This window comes from Vidua chalybeata (assembly GCF_026979565.1).
Source record: "Vidua chalybeata isolate OUT-0048 chromosome W unlocalized genomic scaffold, bVidCha1 merged haplotype SUPER_W_unloc_5, whole genome shotgun sequence".
Taxonomy (NCBI): domain Eukaryota; kingdom Metazoa; phylum Chordata; class Aves; order Passeriformes; family Viduidae; genus Vidua; species Vidua chalybeata.
This window is the reverse complement of record NW_026530340.1, coordinates 368,874-390,245: the sequence shown is the minus strand read 5'-3', so window position 1 is coordinate 390,245 and position 21,372 is coordinate 368,874. Positions and strand designations below refer to the sequence as shown.

Sequence of the window (21,372 nt, the reverse complement as noted above, 5' to 3'; positions counted from 1 at the left end):
AAAAGCCAATGGGTGGAAGGGGAAAGAGGGGAGATCAGCCAGGGCAGGAGGAGATGGAATGAGTCGGGCTGGTTTCAGCATTTCCTCAACAACAAAAGCAGCCTGATCTCCCTTCTCCATCCACCACTGACAGCTTTGCAAATCAGGAATTGTTCAGGCTGTTTTATACCCACTTTAGGACAAGCATCCTGATATAACAACTTAACTGTGTTTATATCTATCACAAAATCATCTTTGTCTAAAATTGGTTTTGTACAGAAATCCATTGTGGAGGGTGGACATGTCAGATATTGCTGGGATGTCTCACATTGCTGAGGGAAGAATTTCAATGTTTCTTAAATTGTACCATGTTTACATTTTTATTTTTTTGTTGGCAATGAAGAGAAACTTTCTGTGTCTCTGAGTGCCACCAGTTCCTGACCCCCAAAGGACACAAACCTGATGAGTTCTGGTTCCCACTCCAGTGGTGGCACCTGGAGCTCCCTCCATCCCCAGAGCAGAGCTGCCTTGTCCCAGAAAGTCCCTGGCAATGCAGGGATGAAGGAAACAGGACAGGCTGTGGGGATCAGGGGCAGGGCACGGCCAGGGATTTGGGGTGGTTGTGAGCCCAGGGCAGGACCCGGCCCTTAGCCTTGGGGAACCTCATCCCATTGTCCTGGGCCCATGGCTCCAGCCTGTCCAGATCCCTCTGCAGAGCTTCCTGCCCTCCAGCACAACCACACTCCCACCCAGCCTGGGCTCACCTGGGAACTGACTGAGGGTGCCCTCGATGGCCTCATCCAGATCAGCAATAAAGAGATTTCACTGACCTGGCCCCAATCCTGAGCCCTGGGGACAGCCCTGGATGTGACTCCATTCCTCAGCTGCTCTGAGTGCCAGGGGTTTGATGAGGGAAATGGTGGGGAGGGGGTAGGGACAAAATGTTATTGATTGTCAGCCATGAAGGGTCTTGATTTTCATCTCTATTCATACTGCATTAGAAGATGTTGGGGGTCAATATCAATTGGACATTGCTGATATCAATCTAGAAACAGGAAAAAAGACAGGACAAAACAGTTCTCCCTGCATTGTTTTCAAAACAGTATATTCACTTGGAATACACTTCTGAATTCTGTCTAAATTACCACAGAAGAATTGAGGATTAGATTTATTCCCATGGGCTTTTCTTGTTTGGGAGTTTTAAACAAATATTTATGAGTCTTTTGCCACTGGATAAGGAGGTGCTCGGGATCAACATCAACTCTGGATTGCTGATACCAATCTATAAACAAGAAAAGAAAACTTAACAGAAAAAAATACTTCTCTCTTCATTGTTTTCAATATAGCATATTCACTTTGAATACACTTCTGAAATCTATCTAATTAACCATGGAAGAATTGAAGACCTATTTTTTTCCCAGGGCTTTTCTTGTTTTGGGTGTTTTGAACAAATGCTTACAAGCTTGTCTCACTGAATTCCTGAACTGAAGAGCTCAAGAATGAAGAGGCCTCTGGAGTAGGAAAATTCATCAGCAGCCTCCAAGTGGCTGAGGATCCATCCTCATCAGAGCAGCAAGAAGCAGAAATGGGCAGAGCTTTGTGGCTGCCCCAGCTCTGGGATGGGCCCTGGGCCTGGAGCAGGAGCAGCTCTGGAGGGCCCCAAGGCCGGGGCTCTTGTGCTGGCCTGGGCAGATGGGATGGCAGCAGGGGCTGCAGAGCTCTCAGCAGCTGAGGCCGAGGGGAGCAGGGCAGCCAGGGAGCCTCCTTGTGCCTTGGGCAAGCCCCTTCCCCCATGGCTGGGGCTGAGTCCTGGCTGAGCTGCAGCTGCTGCTGTGCCCTTGGCAGGGGCTGAGGCCGTGGGGCCAGTGGCCAGAGCAGCCTGGCCTGAGCAGAGCTGTGGGGCCAGAGCCGGCTGGGCTGTGCTGGGGAGAGGCCCTTGGTGCTGCACAGAGCTCAGGGCAGCTGGCAGAGCTTGCAGGGAGCTGGGCTGGGCTCCGAGAGCCTGGCCCAGAAACCATCAGTGTCCATCTCAGCCTGGCTGAGCGTGCAGGGGCAGGACTCAGCCCAGGCCTTGTGGGGCAGGGCCAGCGCCTGTGCAAGGCATTGAAAACAGGCAAGTGCCCCAGAGAGGAGGCTGCTCTGTGCCCTTGGGGGCATGGACACAGCAGGGAGGGGGCCCAGGACATTTGTCAGCGCCAGCCTCTGTCCCCAGCCCTTGGCAGCCCTGGCTGCTGAGCCCAGCTTTGGCCTGGGCTGAGTTTGGCTGTGGCCCAGCTCCATCCTGCTGCGGGGCTCAGGGCCTGTTCCCGGCCATGGCCAGCCCTGGCCGGCCTCTCTGCTGGCCCAGAGGCCGGCAGAGCCCGGGGCAGGGCTGTCTGTGCAGCCCCACAGGTGCCCCGGGCTGGGCAGGAGCTGGCAGAGGCTGCCCAGCAGGGAGGCCATGGGGCACAGAGCCCCAAGGCTGCCGTGGGCACCACGGCACAGGGGCCGTTCCCAGCCGCAATGCTCCTGTCCTGGGCTGGGCCTGCACAGGGGCTGTGGCACCATGGCTGGGCCAGCACAGGGCCACCAAGGGGCCACGCAGCCGCTGCCGGGGCTGGCAGCAAGGCCGGCCACAGACAAGGAATTGCTGAGCGTGGCCTGCACTGGCCAGGGCTGACTGTGCCAAAGGCAGAGCTCAGCTGCCCTTGGGGGCTGCAGGAACACTCAGGAGCCCAAAGAGCCTCCATGGCTGTGCTGGAGACCAAGGCTGGAGCAGGGAAATGCAGGGCTGCTGCGCCACGGGGAGGGCATGGAATTCCAGCACACACCTCAGCTCTCTGATGATCCCGGCACCGTGTTGGGCCCTGTTTCAGCCTGGAGCAGAGCAGATGTTGATGGCACAGGAGCCCTGCGGGGCTGGCAGGGACCTGCAGCTTGCAAGGTGCTCTGCTCTCCCTCAGCTCCTCTCTGAGAGATCCAATCCCAGCTGGGCACCTCAGGGCACAAGTGGCACTCACTGCCTGTTCATGGCCACACAGCTGATGTCTGCCTGGAAAGGGGCACAGGTTTGAATACTTGTACATTTCATAATATGTAAGTAATAAAATTTTTATTCTCTGTGTCATTTGAGTACTTTTAAGAGATGGCAACGTTTTCCCACCTGGAAAAGGAGTTTCTTAGTTGTACTGGATTCTTCTACTGATGGCAGGAGAAGAAATACTGATCTTTCCCTCTACCTTTGCCACCAACATTCATTCTAATATTTCATTACTCTCTTCCTTCAGGTGTTTCCAGCTCTCCTGTTTAAATGGCCATGTCTAAGAACATCTCTTCATTTAGAGCAAATGTGTCTATGACCTTCCCATTGCTCCCAGTTTTCCTCTTGCAGCTGCTCTCTGGTCATTCCACCAATGTCTCCCTTGATTGGCTTCATGCTTTGAGCTTCAGGGAGCTGCCCAAACTTTCAGAAGTTTAAATGACTCCTTACTCAGCATTTTAGTTGTATTTTTATCTTTTCTATCACCTCTTCTAATGTCTTTGTTTAAAATCCTTGCTCTATGGCAATCCCTTGTGGATGGTGGACATGTCAGATGTTGCTGGGATGTCACAAGGAGCTGAGGGAAGTGTTTTGATGTTTAGTAAATTTTATCATGTTCACATTTTTATGTTGACCATGAAGACAAACCTTCCTGTGCCTCTGAGTCTCAGCAGTTCCTGGTCCCTCAAAGGACACAAAGCTGAGGAGTTGTGGTTCCCCATCCAGTGGCTGCACTTGGACCTCCCTCCATCCCCAGAGCCATGAAGGGTCTTGATTTTCATATCTATTCCAACTGCATGAGGAGGTACTTGGATTTAGTGTCAATTGGAGATTGCGCATATCAATGAATTAACAGGAAAAAAAATAAACAAGACCTAAGAAATCTTTTCTCACTGTCCTTTTAAATATAATGTGCTCACTTTGAATAGGCTTCTAAATCTGTCTAATCAACCACAAAAGACTTAGAAACTTAAATTACTCCCAGTGCCTTGGCTTGTTAAGCTTAATGAGTTAACCTGAATGTTAACGAGCCCTGGGGCACTGAATTCCTGAACAGAAGAGCTGAAGGCTGAAGAAGCCTCTGGAGCAGTAGAATTCAGCAGCAGCCTCCAAGGTGCTGAGGATGTCAGCAGCCCCCACTGAGGCCATCCCTGCCCAGAGACCGTGGGGGAATGGGCAGACAAGGAGAGCATCCCTGGGGCTGGGGCAGCAGAACTCAGAGGCACCAGCGGCTCCAGCTGGGAAATGGAGTGTGGGATGGGGCTGTGAAAGCCCTGCCTGGGCTGTGCCAAGCAGGACACACAAGCCCTGACCCCCATCCCCAGGAGATGTCTCAAGGAGACATTTAAAAGAATTACAACTGTTTGTGTCCTCTGAGTTGGGCTCCCTGGAGAAATACCACCAAGAGATTCTCAGGAGCTCAAAAGAACAAAGCAGCCTTTACTGGGAACTTTAGAAAATCAGAGGAACTTTGGCAAAAGATTTAATACAACATTCAATGAACAAAAACCACTTCTCAAAGCATTAACTTGGCCCATTCAACTTCACAAATTCTAATCCTGTTCAGTTTTAAGTTAATCAACATTTGCAAGGATAGAAGGAATAAAGACATAAAAGCTCAACAGAGCTCAAACTTAACAGGACTTAACTTATACCTTAACCTTAACTGATACCTCCAACTTCACAATTTAGCAAAAGAACAGAGCTTAACAGCATTTAACCTAACTCATAACCTATGACTTTGCCATTTAACAGAGGAATAACATTTAACATTATTTAACTCAGCTTATACCGTGTATTAAACATAACAAATTAGCAAAAGAACAACTCTTAGCACCATTTAACTTCACTTAGACCTTGTGATTTAACCTCACTTACAGGCCTGACTGGCTCAGCTACCCAAGGCACTCGGACCCCTCAGAGAGCAGCATTTCTGCCACATTTCCCGAGCACAGGCACTCCTGTGTGCACACAGACACAAAGAGTCCGTGCAAGGCACCTGTGAGAAATTCCCCTGAGGGCAGGGAAATGCTCCCTGCGGATGCTTTGGCATTTCCCCAGCAGGGGAAGGGTTGAGCCTGGAGGAGTGGGGGGATCGGCCCAGGCTCCCTCGTTGTTGGGGATCCCCCGAGTGCAGCAAACGGGAGAGTTCCCGGCTCAGAGAGGCCCCACTCAGAGGGAGTCGCTGGCCCAGGAGAGCTCCAAGGGGCTCCTTTTGGAGCGGTGTTTTCAGGGCCCCAAGAGAGGGGCTTCAGTCCCAGCAATGTTTCATCCTGGCCGCACTTGGCATCCACAGCTTTCTTTGGTAGGGTGAGAACAGGGATGTTGTGCCACCGAGGGAACAAAAACAGTTCCCAGGGCTGCTCCTAAAGCAAGCAGGAGCTGTTTGGGCAGCAGCAGTGCCTGGAGCAGACAGTGTTTGTGATGAGCTCCAGAGGAGCTGAGCCCAGGGGCTGTTGGCCAAGGCCGAGGCCCAGCGAGCATTTCTCAGCTGGCAGGGCGGGCTGAGAAGGGGAGGGGGGAATGCACCAGCACAGGGCCCATGGAACCAAGGGACCACTGTGACACTGTGGGACCTTGTGAGACCAAGGGATCATTGTGACACTGTGGGGCACCATGGAACCATGGACACCATTGTGACACTGAGGGGACTCATGGGATCATGGAAACCATTGTGACCCTGGGGGTCCCCACAGAACCAAGAGGACCATTGTGATATTGTGAGGCCTCATGAAACCGAGAGGCTTTTGTGACACTGTAGGGTGGCATGGAACTAAAGCTCCAGGGTGACACAGAGGGGCCTCGTGTTATCAATGTTCCATTGTGACACTGTGGAGCCAAAGGAGACCGAGACACCTTTGTGACACAGCAAACCCCCAGGGTCCAAAGGTCCATTGTGACATCACAGGCCTCATGGAACTGAGGAGTCACGGGACATTGTGGGGCCTGTGGAACCATGGAGACCACTGGGACACTGCAAGGTTTTCTGGAACCCAGGGGCCTTTGTGACACTGTGGAAACCCATCAAACCAAGGGTCTACTGTGACACTGCTGGACCCCATGGAACCAAGGCACCATTATGACACTGCACAGCCCCATGGATCCAAGATGCCATTGTGACACTGTGGGGCACCATAAAATCAAGGGAACATGGAACAGGTCTGGCTGGTTTGGCCTCCCGGGGGCCACCTGACTGGTGAAGCTGACCTTGGCATGTGGAGGGTCTCTTCTCATCTGCTGCTGAAACACTGGGGCTCTGTGCTTTCCTTCCTATGGAAAAGAACTGTCCTTCATCTGCAGGTGCCCATGGCCAAATTTGAGGTTCCACCTCCAACAATGTCAATTGTGACAGACCAGAGGAGATTGTTGGCTGGAAACATTTTATGTGTGGGGGAGGAAGGGGCAGGTCCAGCCTGGCCCTGCCCTGGAACCCCAGCCCTGCCCTGCCCTGGAACCCCAATCCCCCCAGAGCCTCTATCCCAGCCCAGCAGTGTCGGCCAGTCCCTGGCACAGCACAGGCAATGCTCCACAGCCACCTCTGGAGCCCCAGCCCAGCTCCTGAGTGACCAAATGACCCCAAGTCCCACCTGCGGGAAGGGCCCAGGAACACCAAGGGATATTTAAGGCTGACCACCAGGCAAGCACACATCTTGACTCTACCTCCTCTTGGAATTTCCATCTGAACACTGCTGGAATCCAGGAGTTGGTAGCTGTGTGTGTACTTCTCTGTATCTTACTAGTCTTTTTCTCCTTCTGTCTCCTATTTCTATCCACTTGCAAATGTTGATTAACTTAAAATTGAACAGGCTTAGAGTTTGTGAAGTTGAATGGGCCAAGTTAATGCTTTGAGAAGTGTTTTTTGTTCATTGAATGTCCTATTAAACCTTTTGCCAAAGTTCCTCTGATTTTCTAAAGTTCCCAGTAAAGGCTGTTTTGTTGTTTGGAGCTCCTGAGGATCTCTTGCTGGTATTTCTCCAGTGCATCCAACTCAGAGTACACAGATAATTATAATTCTTTTAAATGTCTCCTTGAGAGAATTGTTTGTGGGATGGGGGTCAGGGCTTGTGTGTCCTGCTTGGCACAGCCCAGGCAGGGCTTTGACAGCCCCATCCCACACTCCATTTCCCAGCTGGAGCCGCTGGTGCCTCTGAGTTCTGCTGCCCCAGCCCCAGGGACGCTCTCCTTGTGTGCCCATTCCCCCACGGTCTCTGGGCAGGGATGGCCTCAGTGGGGGCTGCTGACATCCTCAGCACCTTGGAGGCTGCTGCTGAATTTTACTGCTCCAGAGGCTTCTTCAGCCTTCAGCTCTTCAGTTCAGGAATTCAGTGCCTCAGGGCTCATTAACATTCAGAACACCTTAACAAGCCAAACCTCTGGGAATAATTTAAGCTTTCAAATTTTTGTGGTTAATTAGACAGATTTCAGAAGCCTATTGCAAGTGAATACACTATATTTAAAAAGACAGTGAGAAAGATTTTTGAAGTCCTGTATAGTTTTTTTTTTTCCTGTTAATACATTGATAAGTGCAATCGCCAATTGACTCTAAATCCAAGAACCTCCTCATGCAGTTGGAATAGATATGAAAATCAAGACCCTTCATGGCTGACAATCAATCAGACTCTGTCCCTACCCCCACCCCACCATTGCCCCCATCCAAGCCCTGGCACTCAGAGTAGCCTTGTGCAAATCTGAGCTCCCTCCAGCCCAGGCTGCACCTGCAGCTTTCAGCTCCTTGGCTCCAACTCCCACCTGCTTTCCCTGGAGAAGGAGCTGCCCGAGACACAGAGGGATGTTCATTTCTTGTCAGCCAACAAAGCCAAGGGAAGGCACAGCTCCATCCAATGAAAAAGTCATTCTTCTCCCTGGACATGCCCTGCCCCTGATCCCCAAAGCCTGTCCTGTTTCCTTCATCCCTGCATTGCCAGGGACTTTCTGGGACAAGGCAGCTCTGCTCTGGGGATGGAGGGAGGTCCAAGTGCAGCCACTGGATGGGGAACCACAACTCATCAGGTTTGTGTCCTTTGGGAGACCAGGAACTGGTGAGACTCAGAGGCACAGAAAGTTCCTCTTAATGGCAAACATAAAAACTCTGAACAGGATAACATTTAGGAAATGTCAAAACCCTTCCTTGAACTCCTTGTGACATCCCAGCAACATCTGACATGTCCACCATCCACAAGGGATTGCCATACAGGAAGGATTTTAGACAAACAGATAAGAAGAGGTGATATAAAAAATAAAAATGGAAATAGGATGCTGGCCAAGGTGTTATTTAAACTTCTGAAAGATTGGGCAATTCCCTGAAGCTGAAAGCTTGAAGCCAGTCAAGGGAGATGCACTGGGATGACCAGAGAACAGCTGCAGGAGGAAGTCTGGGAGCATTGGGAAGGATATTGATCCAGCTGCTCTAAATGAAGGAATGTCCTTCGACATGGCCATTTAATCAGGAGAACTGGAAACACCTGAAGGAAGAGGGTTATGAAATATTACACTGAATCTTGGTGCCAATGGAAGAGGGGAAGATCAGTATTTCTCCTCCTGCCATCAGTAGAAGAACCCAGTAGATCCAGGAAATTCCTGTTTCTGGTGGGAAAAAGTACTCAAATGACCCAGCTAATAAATATTTACTTGTATAATATGAAACTAACAGATATTAACACCTGTGCCCTTTTCCAGGCAGACATCAGCTATGTGGCCATGAACAGGCAGTGCCACTTGTGCCCTGAGGTGCCCAGCTGGGATTGGATCTCTCAGAGAGGAGCTGAGGGAGAGCAGAGCACCTTGCAAGCTGCAGGTCCCTGCCAGCCCCGCAGGGCTCCTGTGCCATCAACATCTGCTCTGCTCCAGGCTGAAACAGGGCCCAGCACGGTGCCGGGATCATCCAAGAGCTGAGGTGTGTGCTGGAATTCCATGCCCTCGCCATGGCGCAGCAGCCCTGCATTTCCCTGCTCCAGCCTTGGTCTCCAGCACAGCCATGGAGGCTCTTTGGGCTCCTGAGTGTTCCTGCAGCCCCCAAGGGCAGCTGAGCTCTGCCTTTGGCACAGTCAGCCCTGGCCAGCGCAGGCCACGCTCAGCAATTCCTTGTCTGTGGCCGGCCTTGCTGCCAGCCCCGGCAGCGGCTGCGTGGCCCCTTGGTGGCCCTGTGCTGGCCCAGCCATGGTGCCACAGCCCCTGTGCAGGCCCAGCCCAGGACAGGAGCATTGCGGCTGGGAACGGCCCCTGTGCCGTGGTGCCCACGGCAGCCTTGGGGCTCTGTGCCCCATGGCCTCCCTGCTGGGCAGCCTCTGCCAGCTCCTGCCCAGCCCCTGGCACCTGTGGGGCTGCACAGACAGCCCTGCCCCGGGCTCTGCCGGCCTCTGGGCCAGCAGAGAGGCCGGCCAGGGCTGGCCATGGCCGGGAACAGGCCCTGAGCCCCGCAGCAGGATGGAGCTGGGCCACAGCCAAACTCAGCCCAGGCCAAAGCTGGGCTCAGCAGCCAGGGCTGCCAAGGGCTGGGGACAGAGGCTGGCGCTGACAAATGTCCTGGGCCCCCTCCCTGCTGTGTCCATGCCCCCAAGGGCACAGAGCAGCCTCCTCTCTGGGGCACTTGCCTGTTTTCAATGCCTTGCACAGGCGCTGGCCCTGCCCCACAAGGCCTGGGCTGAGTCCTGCCCCTGCACGCTCAGCCAGGCTGAGATGGACACTGATGGTTTCTGGGCCAGGCTCTCGGAGCCCAGCCCAGCTCCCTGCAAGCTCTGCCAGCTGCCCTGAGCTCTGTGCAGCACCAAGGGCCTCTTCCCCAGCACAGCCCAGCCGGCTCTGGCCCCACAGCTCTGCTCAGGCCAGGCTGCTCTGGCCACTGGCCCCACGGCCTCAGCCCCTGCCAAGGGCACAGCAGCAGCTGCAGCTCAGCCAGGACTCAGCCCCAGCCATGGGGGAAGGGGCTTGCCCAAGGCACAAGGAGGCTCCCTGGCTGCCCTGCTCCCCTCGGCCTCAGCTGCTGAGAGCTCTGCAGCCCCTGCTGCCATCCCATCTGCCCAGGCCAGCACAAGAGCCCCGGCCTTGGGGCCCTCCAGAGCTGCTCCTGCTCCAGGCCCAGGGCCCATCCCAGAGCTGGGGCAGCCACAAAGCTCTGCCCATTTCTGCTCACTGCTGCTCTGATGGGGATGGATCCTCAGCCACTTGGAGGTTGCTGATGAATTTTCTTACTCCAGAGGCCTCTTCATTCTTGAGCTCTTAAGTTCAGGAATTCAGTGAGAAAAGCTTGTAAGCATTTGTTCAAAACACCCAAAACAAGAAAAGCCCTGGGAAAAAAATAGGTCTTCAATTCTTCCATGGTTAATTAGATAGATTTCAGAAGTGTATTCAAAGTGAATATACTATATTTAAAACAATGAAGAGAGAAGTTTTTTTTTCTGTTAAGTTTTCTTTTCTTGTTTATAGATTGGTATCAGCAATCCAGAGTTGATGTTGATCCCGAGCACCTCCTTATCCAGTGGCAAAAGACTCATAAATATTTGTTTAAAACTCCCAAACAAGAAAAGCCCATGGGAATAAATCTAATCCTCAATTCTTCTGTGGTAATTTAGACAGAATTCAGAAGTGTATTCCAAGTGAATATACTGTTTTGAAACAGGGAGAACTGTTTTGTCCTGTCTTTTTTCCTGTTTCTAGATTGATATCAGCAATGTCCAATTGATATTGACCCCCAGCACCTCCTAATGCAGTCTGAATAGATATGAAAATCAAGACCCTTCATGGCTGACAATCAGTAACACTTTTTCCCTACCCCCTCCCCACCATTTCCCGCATCCAAGCCCTGGCACTCAGAGCAGCTGAGGAATGGAGTCACATCCAGGGCTGTCCCCAGGGCTCAGGATTGGGGTCAGGTCAGTGAAATCTCTTTATTGCTGATCTGGATGAGGCCATCAAGGGCACCCTCAGGCAGTTCCAGGTGAGCCCAGGCTGGGTGGGAGTGTGGCTGTGCTGGAGGGCAGGAAGCTCTGCAGAGGGATCTGGACAGGCTGGAGCCGTGGGCCCAGGACAATTGGATGAGGTTCACCAAGGCCAAGGGCCGGGTCCTGCCCTGGGCTCACAACCACCCCAAATCCCTGGCCCTGCCCTGCCCCTGATCCCCACAGCCTGTCCTGTTTCCTTCATCCCTGCATTGCCAGGCACTTTCTGGGACAAGGCAGCTCTGCTCTGGGGATGGAGGGAGCTCCAAGTGCCACCACTGGAGTGGGAACCACAACTCATCAGGTTTGTGTCCTTTGGGGGTCAGGAACTGGTGAGACTCAGAGGCACAGAAAGTTTCTCTTCAGGGCCAACAGACCACAGTTGAACAGGACACAATTTAATAACAATCACACTCTTCCCTGAGCTATGTGCAATGTCCCAGCAGGGTCTGATGAGTCCACCAGCCACAAGTGATTTCCATACTAGAATGGATTTTAGTATGGAAATGTGGTTCTGTGGTAGATATAAACACAATTAAGTTCTTGTATCAGGATGCTCATCCTGGAGTGGGTATAAAACAGCTCGAATAATTCCTGATTTCCAAAGCTGTCAGTGGTGGATGTAGAAGGGAGGTCAGGCTGCTTTTGGTGTTGAGGAATTGCTGAAACCAGCCTGACTCATTTCATCTCCTCCTGGCCTGGCTGATCTCCCCTCTTTCCCCTTCCACCCATTGGCTTTTGTCTCCCACCAGGCCCCCCGGTGAAGAGCCTGGCTCTGTGTTCTCCATCCCCTCCTCGCTGGCACTGCCAGGCTGGGATGAGGAGCCCCTCAGCCTTCCCTGCTCTGGGCTGGACAAGCCCAGCTCCCTCAGCCTCTGCTCACAGCCCAAGGGCTCCAGCCCCACCTTGGAGGCCCTTCCCTAAGGCTGCTCCAGCTGCCAGACATCTTTCCTGCCCTGGGGAACCCAACCCAGGCCACAGGGGCCTGGATAATCCACGTCCTTGATGTCCTGGTCACACAGCCCTGGCCCCTTTTCCCCATGTCAGTCTCTGGGGTGGATCCTGTGGAACATCCTTTGGTGGAGGCTGTGGCTCCAGGTGGGCCGGGGGGATAGCGGGGGACAGGGACCCCGCTGGGCATGAACAGCATTGGACTTGTTGGGAGAAACTGTGGGGGGGAGCTGGGGCGGAGTGACCAACCCAGTGACCTCACACAGCCCCCCTGTGATGTTACAGCCTGCTCTGTGATGTCACAGCCTGGTCTGCAATGTCACAGCCCATTCTCTAATGTCACACAGCTGGTCTCTGATGTTCCAGCCAACTCTGTGATGTCACAGTCTGCTCTGTGATGTCAGACCTCTGCCCTGTGATGTCACAGCCAGCTCTGTGATGTCACAGAGACAGTCTCTGATGCTGTAGCTGCTCGATGACCTCACATACCCCACTCTGTCATGTCATAGCCCACTCTGTGACCTCATGTTACAGATGAGAAATTGTCTCCACCAGGTGAGCTGACACCTGGAGCTTGTTCTCCAAAACCCCAGGCCTATGGAAACCACACAATGCCCATTGTGTGAGAAGGGGAGCTGGAAGTTCTCCAGCCTCAGTGTCCTGCCAGCTCAGCCAGGCCCACGGGAACATTGGGGTCCACAACCACCAGGGACCACCAGAGAGACCCCCCAGGACAGAAGAACACATGGGTAAAGGGGAGGGGAAATATGTTAATGATTTTGGGGAAATGATTATCATCTGTGTGTTTAGTCCTGGACAATCAATGAATATGTGTGCAAAATACAGAATATGAACAGAAACTTTCCTGCACTCAGCACGCTCGGCTTTGGGAGGAGCTATCCCCCGTGCATCCGGCTGAATAAAGAATGCTGCTTCTTGATGCTGCATTGGTGTGAAGGAGTTTTCTGTTCCACCGAATTTTTGGTAACACTCCACTCCCAAGGAAAGCTCTGTCTCCTGCTGCTCACAAACAGAGAAGGGCTGGTGGCAGATGTGGGGGTCGGAGGCTGCCTGGGGCACAGTGACCATGAAATAATCGAGTTTTCAATGTTCTGTGAAAGAAGGAGGGGCAGCAACAAAACTTCCACACTGGAATTAGGCAGGGTAGACTTTGGCCTATTTAGGATGGAGATTTGGGGAGTACTGAATCAGGTACTGATTTTTTAAGGGAAACAGCCCTTAAAAACAAATGGGTCCAGGGAGGATGGACACATTTCAAGAAAGTGATCTTAAGGGGGAAGGAGCAGCCTGTCCCAGTGTGGCAAAAGATGAGCTGGTGAGGAAAATGACTGCCCTGACTGCCCATGGAGCTTTTGTGGGAGCTCAAGGGAAAGAAGAGGATGCATCAACTTTGGACAGGAGGTCAGGCAACTTAGCAAGTGTTTGAGGATGCTGTTATGTCATTCAGAAAAAAAAAGGAAAGAGATGAAATCTCAATTAGAGCTTAACCTGGACATTTCTGTGAAAAATAATAAAATATGTGTCTATGAATAAATTAATAGCAAAATGTGGTATAAGGACAACCTCTACTCTTTATTGGATGCAGAGGAGAATAGAGTAACTAAAGATAAGGAAAAGGCCAAACTACTTAACATCTTGTTTGTCTCAATTTTCAATATATGGACAGGTTGTCCTCAGGACAAGAGTTCTCCTGAGCTCGTAGATGGGCACAGGGAGCAGAACAGCCCCCTGTAATCCAGGAGGAAGCAGCTGGTGACCTGCTGAGCCACTCAGATGCTCACAGGTGTATGGGATGGGATGGGATCCATCCTAGGTGGGTGAGGAAGCTGGTGGATGAGCTCCCCAAGCTGCTCTCCATCATTTACCATCAGTCCTGGCTCAGCAGGGAGGTGCCAGAGCACTGGAGGTGCCAGTGTGAGCCCATGCCCAAGAAGGGCTGGAAGGAGGATCTGGGGAACTCCAGGCCTGTCAGCCTGACCTCGGTGCCCGGCAAGGTTCTGGAACATATCACCTTGAGAGCCATCACAGGGCAGCCACAGGATGGCCGAGGGGTCAGAGCCAGCCAGCGTGGATTTAAGAGGGGCAGGTCCTGCCTGAGCAACCTGATCTCCTTTTATAACCAGGTGACCCAGCTGTGGATGTGGGAAAGGCTGTGGACATTGTGTTCTTGGACTTCAGCAAAGCCTTTGAAACCATGAGCCACAGAATTACCTGGAAACCTACAGCCCACAGCTTGGACATGTTCACCCTCCACAGGGTAAAGAGCTGGCTGGAGGCTGGGCCCAGAGAGTGGTAGGGATGGTGATCCAGGTGGTGTCCAGTCTCCAATGTTGTCTGCCATGGGTCTGTGTTCGGCCCAGCCCTGTTTAATATCTTAACATATGATCTGAATGAGGAGATCCACCATCACCAAAGTCCATCATCGCCAAATTTGCAGATGACACCAAGCTGGATGCAAGTTTAGATCTGCTAGAGGTTTAAAGGGCCCTGGACAGGCTGGATCCAGGGCCCAAATCCAACAAGGTCAGGTTTAACAAGTCCAAGTGCCGGGTCCTGCACTTTGGCCACAACAACCCCTGCAGCGCTCCAGGCTGGGGACAGAGGGGCTGGAGAGCAGCCAGGCAGAAAGGGACCTGCAGGGACTGATGGACAGCAGGCTGGACATGAGCCAGCCGTGTGCCCAGGTGGCCAAGAAAGCCAATGGCTCCTGGTCTGGATCAGGAATGGTGTGGCCAGCAGGAGCAGGGCAGTGATTCTTCCCCTGTGCTGGGCACTGGTTGGGCAGCACCACGAGTGCTGTGTCCAATTCTGGGCCCCCCAATTTAGGAAGGACATGGAGGGGCTGGAGCGTGTCCAGAGAAGGGCAACAAGGCTGGTGAGGGGTCTGGAGCACAAGTCCTGAGAGGAGCGGCTGAGGGAGCTGGGGTTGTTTATCCTGGAGAAGAGGAGGCTCAGGGGAGACAAGGCGACACAAAGGTGAAGCCAAGGAAATGCTCAGGGCAGTTTGGGGGTGGCTGCCAGGCAGCCCTGGCTCTGAGCAACAGCGTCTGCAGTGGGACAGGAAAGTCCCAGCTGAAGGGAACAAACTTTCTGGCTGAGTGCAGAGGCCAGGACAAAGCTGAGTGGTTTCCCTGGCGTCCCCCAGCCCTTCCTGGCCCCAGGGCTGATGGCATTTGTGCTGCCTCAGGTTCATGTCCCCACAGCACCAGCACAGGGGTGCTCCCGCCTGCTGTGTGCAATGCAAACAGGGGCTCCTGAGCCAGCGCTGCCGTGTCTGTGCCTGCAAGGATGCGGCACCTGTGTGAGCTGGGGGAGAGGCCAGGGCTGCAGAGGGGGGATGTTGTTGGCAGCTCCATGAGGACGCTCTGGGACGCTGCCCTGGGCTGTGCAGCGCACTGGGGATGGATCAGCCCCTGCTCTGCTGCTCCTTCCCGTCTCCCCCAGGGCCCTGGCAGAGCACCAGCCGTGCTGTTTGCCCCCAGCCTGCCCACGGCCAGCCTGGGGCTGCTGACGGGGGTTTTCTGTGCTGAGCATTGGCCTGGCCGTGTTCTTGAGAGAGCCTGGGCAAGGAGCCTGGAGCCCCCAGGCCCTGGCCTGAGGCGTCAGCGCTGCCCCAGCAGTGCCCATGGCCTGTCCCTGCTGCAGCCCCGGCACTGCCACCCCCAGGACTGTGCCCGGCCCCGAGAGCACTCAGGCCCTGCAGCAACACCAGGGCCACCAGGGCAGCGGGGCAGGGCCACGGGAGCAGCACTGGCAACACCAAGTGCTGCTGCTGCTGCTGGGCACAGCTGCTGTGCCAGCACTGATCTGCCCCCAGCTCTGCACACAGACATTGCTGCTGCAGCTCCAGCAAAGGTAACAAAAGGGCATCTCTGCTGAAAACTTGGCTGGGAGATGCTTTTGTTCCTTTATTGCCACTGAGAGAGCAGCCCCTCATTGGCACAGTCTGTGGCACAGGGAATGTGGAGAAAAACAAAATGAGAAATGGCACAAACAATGACATTTCTCTGTTGACAATTTGAAAAAAAAATCAAAACAAATGAAAAAAAATCCCAGAACGAAACCAACAAGAAGTATCAAAGAAGACTTTTATTACAAGTGATTTGCAGAAATTTGGCCAGCAGTTTAATGTTCCTGAAAGCATCCAGTCATCAGTCTCCACACTGCAGCCTTGAGCTCCTGGTTCCTCAGGCTGTAGATGAGGGGGTTCAGGGCTGGAGACACCACCGAGTACAGAACCGACACTGACAGATCCAGGGATGGGGAGGACATCGAGGGGGGCTTCAGGTAGGCAAACATGATAGTGCAGAGGAACAGAGAGACCACGGCCAGGTGAGGGAGGCAGGTGGAAAAGGCTTTGTGCCGTCCCTGCTCAGAGGGGATCCTCAGCACAGCCCTGAAGATCTGCACATAGGAGAAAACAATGAACACAAAACAGCCAAGTGCTAAACAGCCACTGACAGCAAGAAGCCCAAGTTCCCTGAGGTAGGAATTTGAGCAGGAGAGCTTGAGGATCTGTGGGATTTCACAGAAGAACTGGCCCAGGGCATTGCCATGGCACAGGGGCAGGGAAAATGTGTTGGCCGTGTGCAGCAGTGAATAGAGAAAGGCACTGGCCCAGGCAGCTGCTGCCATGTGGGCACAAGCTCTGCTGCCCAGGAGGGTCCCGTAGTGCAGGGGTTTGCAGATGGACACGTAGCGGTCGTAGCACATGACAGTCAGGAGGGAAAACTCTGCTCCCATGAAGAAGATAAGGAGAAAAACCTGTGCAGCACATCCAGTGTAGGAGATGGTGCTGGTGCCCCAGAGGGAATTGTGCATGGCTTTGGGGACAGTGGTGCAGATGGAGCCCAGGTCGCTGAGGGCCAGGTTGAGCAGGAAGAAGAACATGGGCGTGTGCAGGTGGTGGCCGCAGGCTACGGCGCTGATGATGAGGCCGTTGCCCAGGAGGGCAGCCAGGGAGATGCCCAGCAAGAGGCAGAAGTGCAGGAGCTGCAGCTGCCGCGTCTCTGCCAGTGCCAGCAGGAGGAAGTGGCTGATGGAGCTGCTGTTGGACATTGGCTGTGGCTGCACATGGGCACCTGTTCATGGAGAAAGGACAGTGAGGAGTTAGAAGCGATACCTGTAACCAAAAACATTTCCCATATACCCTCCCCTGGAACACACACAGACACCTTTTTGTATTTAGGATTTTTGAGGTTTTCTTTTTAAGCTCCCACCATGTCTCTCCTGGTATTATTGGATATCAGAAACCTGCAGCATTTCTGCTGAACTCAGGGAGAACAGAAAAAGTTCTGCTAGGCACAGTGATGAGAGGAGAGTGAGGGGAGATGGCCTGACATTCTGACATGTTCAGAGTTTCTCTGGGCTTTAACCTCTCTCAGGTGGAGGGTGATCACCTTCCCATGCTTCCCCTAAAATACCCCCAGGCACTGCTGAGAGCAGATGGATCCACCCCAGCCCAGCTCCACATTTGGAGCCAGGAACACATTTTGCTCATTCCACCAACCCAGCAGCATTTTCATTGTCAGAACACCTCTGCCTTTCCCCATCAATCTCATAACTCAGAGATGCTCTAGGAGAGGTTTGCATCCTGGATTGAAGCTCCCAGCTTGGACTGAAATCTCAGGGAGACTTCCAATGTCCTTCTGATGGCATTGGATGAAGGGAGATGCAGCTCCTTCCCTGGCTGCACTGCCAGCATTGCCCAGAGCCGGGCACTGGGGACAGCTGTGTCACCCTGAGCCAGCTGTGCCCCCTGCCAGAGCCCCCAGTGCCGGGCAGCTGCTCCCAGCCCTGTGCTCTGCAGAGGGAACTGGGCCCGGGGCTGCAGAGCTGCCCCACGGCTCTGCTGCAGCTCTGCCTTCACAGGAGGGGCTGCACGCCTTGGAGCCCCGGCCCTGAGGGCAGAGGCTTGGCTGGGGGCACAGGAGGGAGGGGGCTTGTGCAGAGGGAGGGGCTGCACTGGAGGGGATCCTCTGAACATCTCTGAACTCTCCCTGCCACAGCATTTCTGGCTTTTGTTTTCTCTCCTTCCCTGATCTTCTCTCTGCTTCCTGGAGATTTTCCTCCTGCAGGAGTTTCCCTATGCCTGATCTCTCCCTGCCAGCACTCCCAGACCCCAAATCTCTGTGCACTCTCCTTGGCCTGACAGAACCCTGCCTGTTTGCAGGGCACTGGCTGGGGGCAGGTTCTGTTTGCAGCTTGGAGAAAGGAGAGCTCAGACTGAGCCGGATGGCTCCAGCAAAGGTGATGCTGCTGCTGACCATGGGCAGAGTGGCTGCAAGCACATTAGGGATCTCCTGTTAACCTACTGATCACTAAAAGTAACAGTTCAGATGTCTCAGGCACTTGAGAAAATGCATCATTTATAATTCATAATCAACCTTTAATATTTATCCCCCTATCCCAGACATTCTCCAATATGAGGAAACTGAATACCAAGTCACTGGAAATTTCCTCATTTTTATCAAAATCCTTGTCTTGGAAATATTCCATGACTGATCAGGACCCCTCAGCATCTCAGAGCTTCATGAGCATTTCACCTGCCCTGCACCAGAAATACTCAGAGTTGTACTCACAGGGTCTGTGGGCATTGGGATGTTCCAGCTGGAGGAGATCACTGCAGGAGCTGCAGCTGCATTGTCCTGCAGCCAGAGGTTCCTGTGCCAAGGGCTGGCAGTGATTCTGCCCCAGGCACTTCTCAGCACCTTCCCAGCCCTGACTGATTGAAGCTCTCTGTGCCTCTGGGCTGTGCCCGCGCTGGCTGCAGGCAGTGCCCCAGCCCTGCTGGGCTGGGAGAAGAGCTGCTCATCCAGAGAAATGTGCTTTTGAAGCTCTGCTTGCTTACCAGCATCACCCTCTGTGCCAGGAGCCCGGCCCAGCTCAGCAGCACAGACACAGCACAAGGACTTGAATGAGCCTCTGGGGCTTTGTGCTCAGGCCCTGAACATCAGGCCCTGAGAGGCAGCTGAAGAAACCTCTCCAGAACTCCAAGTCAGAATCCAACTCCAAAGTTTCTTGGACTTTTAATGGGTCCCAGTGAGGGACACGAGTGAGAAAGTGTCCCCAGGCCCCAGGCAGAGCAGAGAACTGGAGGCACTGATGACAGGTGGGGACAAAGAGAAGGCAAGTCTTGGTGGCCTGGGGCACAGCAGGGTCTGTGCCACCAAGGGCTGTCAGGAGACACCTTGTCCTGAGGCCCTGGGGCCTCCTGGCACAGCCCCAGCCAGGCTGGGCACTGTCAGCCCCTTGTCCTGCCCTCAGCATCCCCCCCTAGCCCACATCCCAGTGGCCTCAAGGATCTGCTGGAAGGAGTCCCTGGGGAGCCTTGCTCAGGAATGGCCCTGGGGGCTCCACAATGCTCCCAGGCACTGCAGGTTTTTCAAAGGACTTTGGCTTTGGCTTTTGCCTTGCAGTCTCTGAGAGCTTTCTGCAATCATGGCCTCCAATTATCTGCTGTAATTAGTCCCTGGAGAGGCTTTGTCAGGAACAACACTCAGTGGGGCTCATTAATGCTTCAAGGTACTCAGTTCTTTTAAGGTACTTGGTGTTTCCATTTTGATACAGACTCTGTGAAAGATTTGTGCAATCATGGCCCCAATTATCTGCTTTAACGAGTCCCTTGAGAGCTTTGTACTGACACTTAGTGGGGCTCATTAATACTTTGAGATACTCAACTTTTGTAAGGTACTTTGGGTTTTCCTTTCCACACTGAGAGGTTTTTGTGCCATTTTGAATCTCTGAGAGGTTTTTGTGCCATCCTGGCCTCCAGTTCTCTCCTCCAAGGAGTCCATGAGGGGCCTGTGTTGGGGATGGACCTCAGTGCAACCCATTTATACTTTGAGACACTTTGGGGTTTTCTTCTGCCTTTGAGTCCTGGAAAGGTTTGTGCAATCTCCTCTCAGGCCCTGAGGTTCCAGGGCTCAGCTCCAAATGCACCACGGGGCTCATTAGGATCAAGCAAGTCCTGACAAACCATGGCTCTGCCTTGATTTCCCTCTGGTCTGGTGCAGTTCATCAGGAAGTTTTCCTACTACAGTTATGGAGAATTGTTTCAAAGAGCTTCTAAGAAGTATTTTTTCCTATTTTAAAGGGTATATTTTTATACTGTTCTCTTTCTAGCAGAGGTTATTGCAGTATTCAGTGATTCATAGTGGTCCAAGAATTCTCTTAAGGAAGTCTGGCCTGCCCAGAGAAGCTGTGCCTTGAGCTCTGACCCAGTGTGGACAACCTTGCTCCACATTCCCCAACACACCTTGCTTCTCCTTACTCATCTGGGGCCTGCTTTGCTTGGAGAACTCGTTGCACACAGCCAAAGAAGGGTTTTTTTCTTCTTTTTTAAGCAATCTAAATGTCCTAAATTGCCCACTAAAAACAGACACCCTCCTCAAGGGTGTGCCAAGACCAAGCTGCCTCCAAGGAGGTTCCCCTTCCCCAAGGCAGAACCATGCAAGGAATGATGTAGACACACAGGAAGTTCTGCTAGAAACAGAAATCCAGAGCTGGCTCAGAGTAGAATTAGACCAACTCCTGAAGGACAGACAAGCTTTGAGCTCCTTGTAGTTCAAAGCTCCATGCTGGGAGGTTTGTGAGTGACCCAAGAGTGAGGGAAGGGAAGTGCAGAGAGCCCTGGAAGTGCTTCTGTGCAGACAGGCTGTGGGGAAGGGCACTGCAGAGCTGCCCTGGGCCAGCTGTGAGGGTGGATCATCATCCCAACCTGCCCTGGGCCAGTGCAAGGGGCTGTGGCCATGGACACTGCACTGACCCCACGGTGCCAGCACATTGCTCAGGGCTGCTGTCAGTGCCCAGAGCCAGAGGGGATCCCGTGCTGGGGCCTTGTGCCACGGCCACCTGCCCTGTGCCGCGCTGGCCGCTCAGGCGCCGCGGAACCAGCAGCAAAGGGCAGTGCCAGGGCCAAAGGCCAGGTCAGCCAGACAGAAAGGGGCCGTGCTGGGCACTGTTTCCATGGCAGCCCTCACTGGGGGTGACACCTGGGTCACCTGTGCTGGCACTTGCCATGGAAACCCAGCTCAGTGGAAATACAAGGGTGGACAAAGGTTTTAGTGGGGCCTGTCACAACAGGACAAAGGGGGGTGGTTTTAAACTAAGGGAAGGGAGGTTCAGATAAGGAGAAATAAGAGGAATTTTTTGATGATGAGGGTGGTGACACACCAGGGCAGGTTCCCAGGGAGGTGGTCAGTGCCCCATCCCTGGAAACATTCAAGCCCAGCTGGGACAGGGCTCTGAACAACCTGATCTGGTGAAAGGTGTTCCTGCTTGTTGTGATTCACTAAATAGTTATTTAGTTGTTGTTTTGCACTGGGTGTTTGGGAATTCGCACTGAGTAGTTTTTATATTGCACTATGGAGTTATGTCACATTGGTTTATTCCACACACCTTTCCCCTCCCCCTGCTAAGCCTCAGGTGTGGTGGTCTCTCCCTGACCTCCTCCCCTCTCCCCTTCTC

General features: G+C 53.3%; 2 protein-coding genes and 1 pseudogene across 2 annotated transcripts in view; 1 reads left to right on the top strand and 2 right to left on the bottom strand.

Annotated features, from left to right (window-relative positions):
- The window catches only part of LOC128782904 (zinc finger protein 271-like), a 510,341-nt pseudogene that overhangs the window by 159,463 nt on the left and 329,506 nt on the right, over positions 1-21,372 (bottom strand).
- Positions 1-21,372, top strand: part of LOC128782918 (zinc finger protein 436-like) — a 153,641-nt gene that overhangs the window by 83,302 nt on the left and 48,967 nt on the right. The gene's annotated exons all lie outside the window — the stretch shown is intronic.
- Positions 15,969-17,513, bottom strand: LOC128782957 (olfactory receptor 14I1-like). Its single transcript, XM_053933535.1, has one exon. It carries the CDS (start codon positions 16,960-16,962, stop codon positions 16,030-16,032), a length of 933 nt encoding a protein of 310 aa, XP_053789510.1. The 5' UTR covers positions 16,963-17,513; the 3' UTR covers positions 15,969-16,029.

What these genes read in the sequence shown, in the direction of transcription:
- LOC128782957 (XM_053933535.1), bottom strand. Translation starts at nt 16,962, where the DNA reads ATGTCCAACAGCAGCTCCATCAGCCACTTCCTCCTGCTGGCACTGGCA.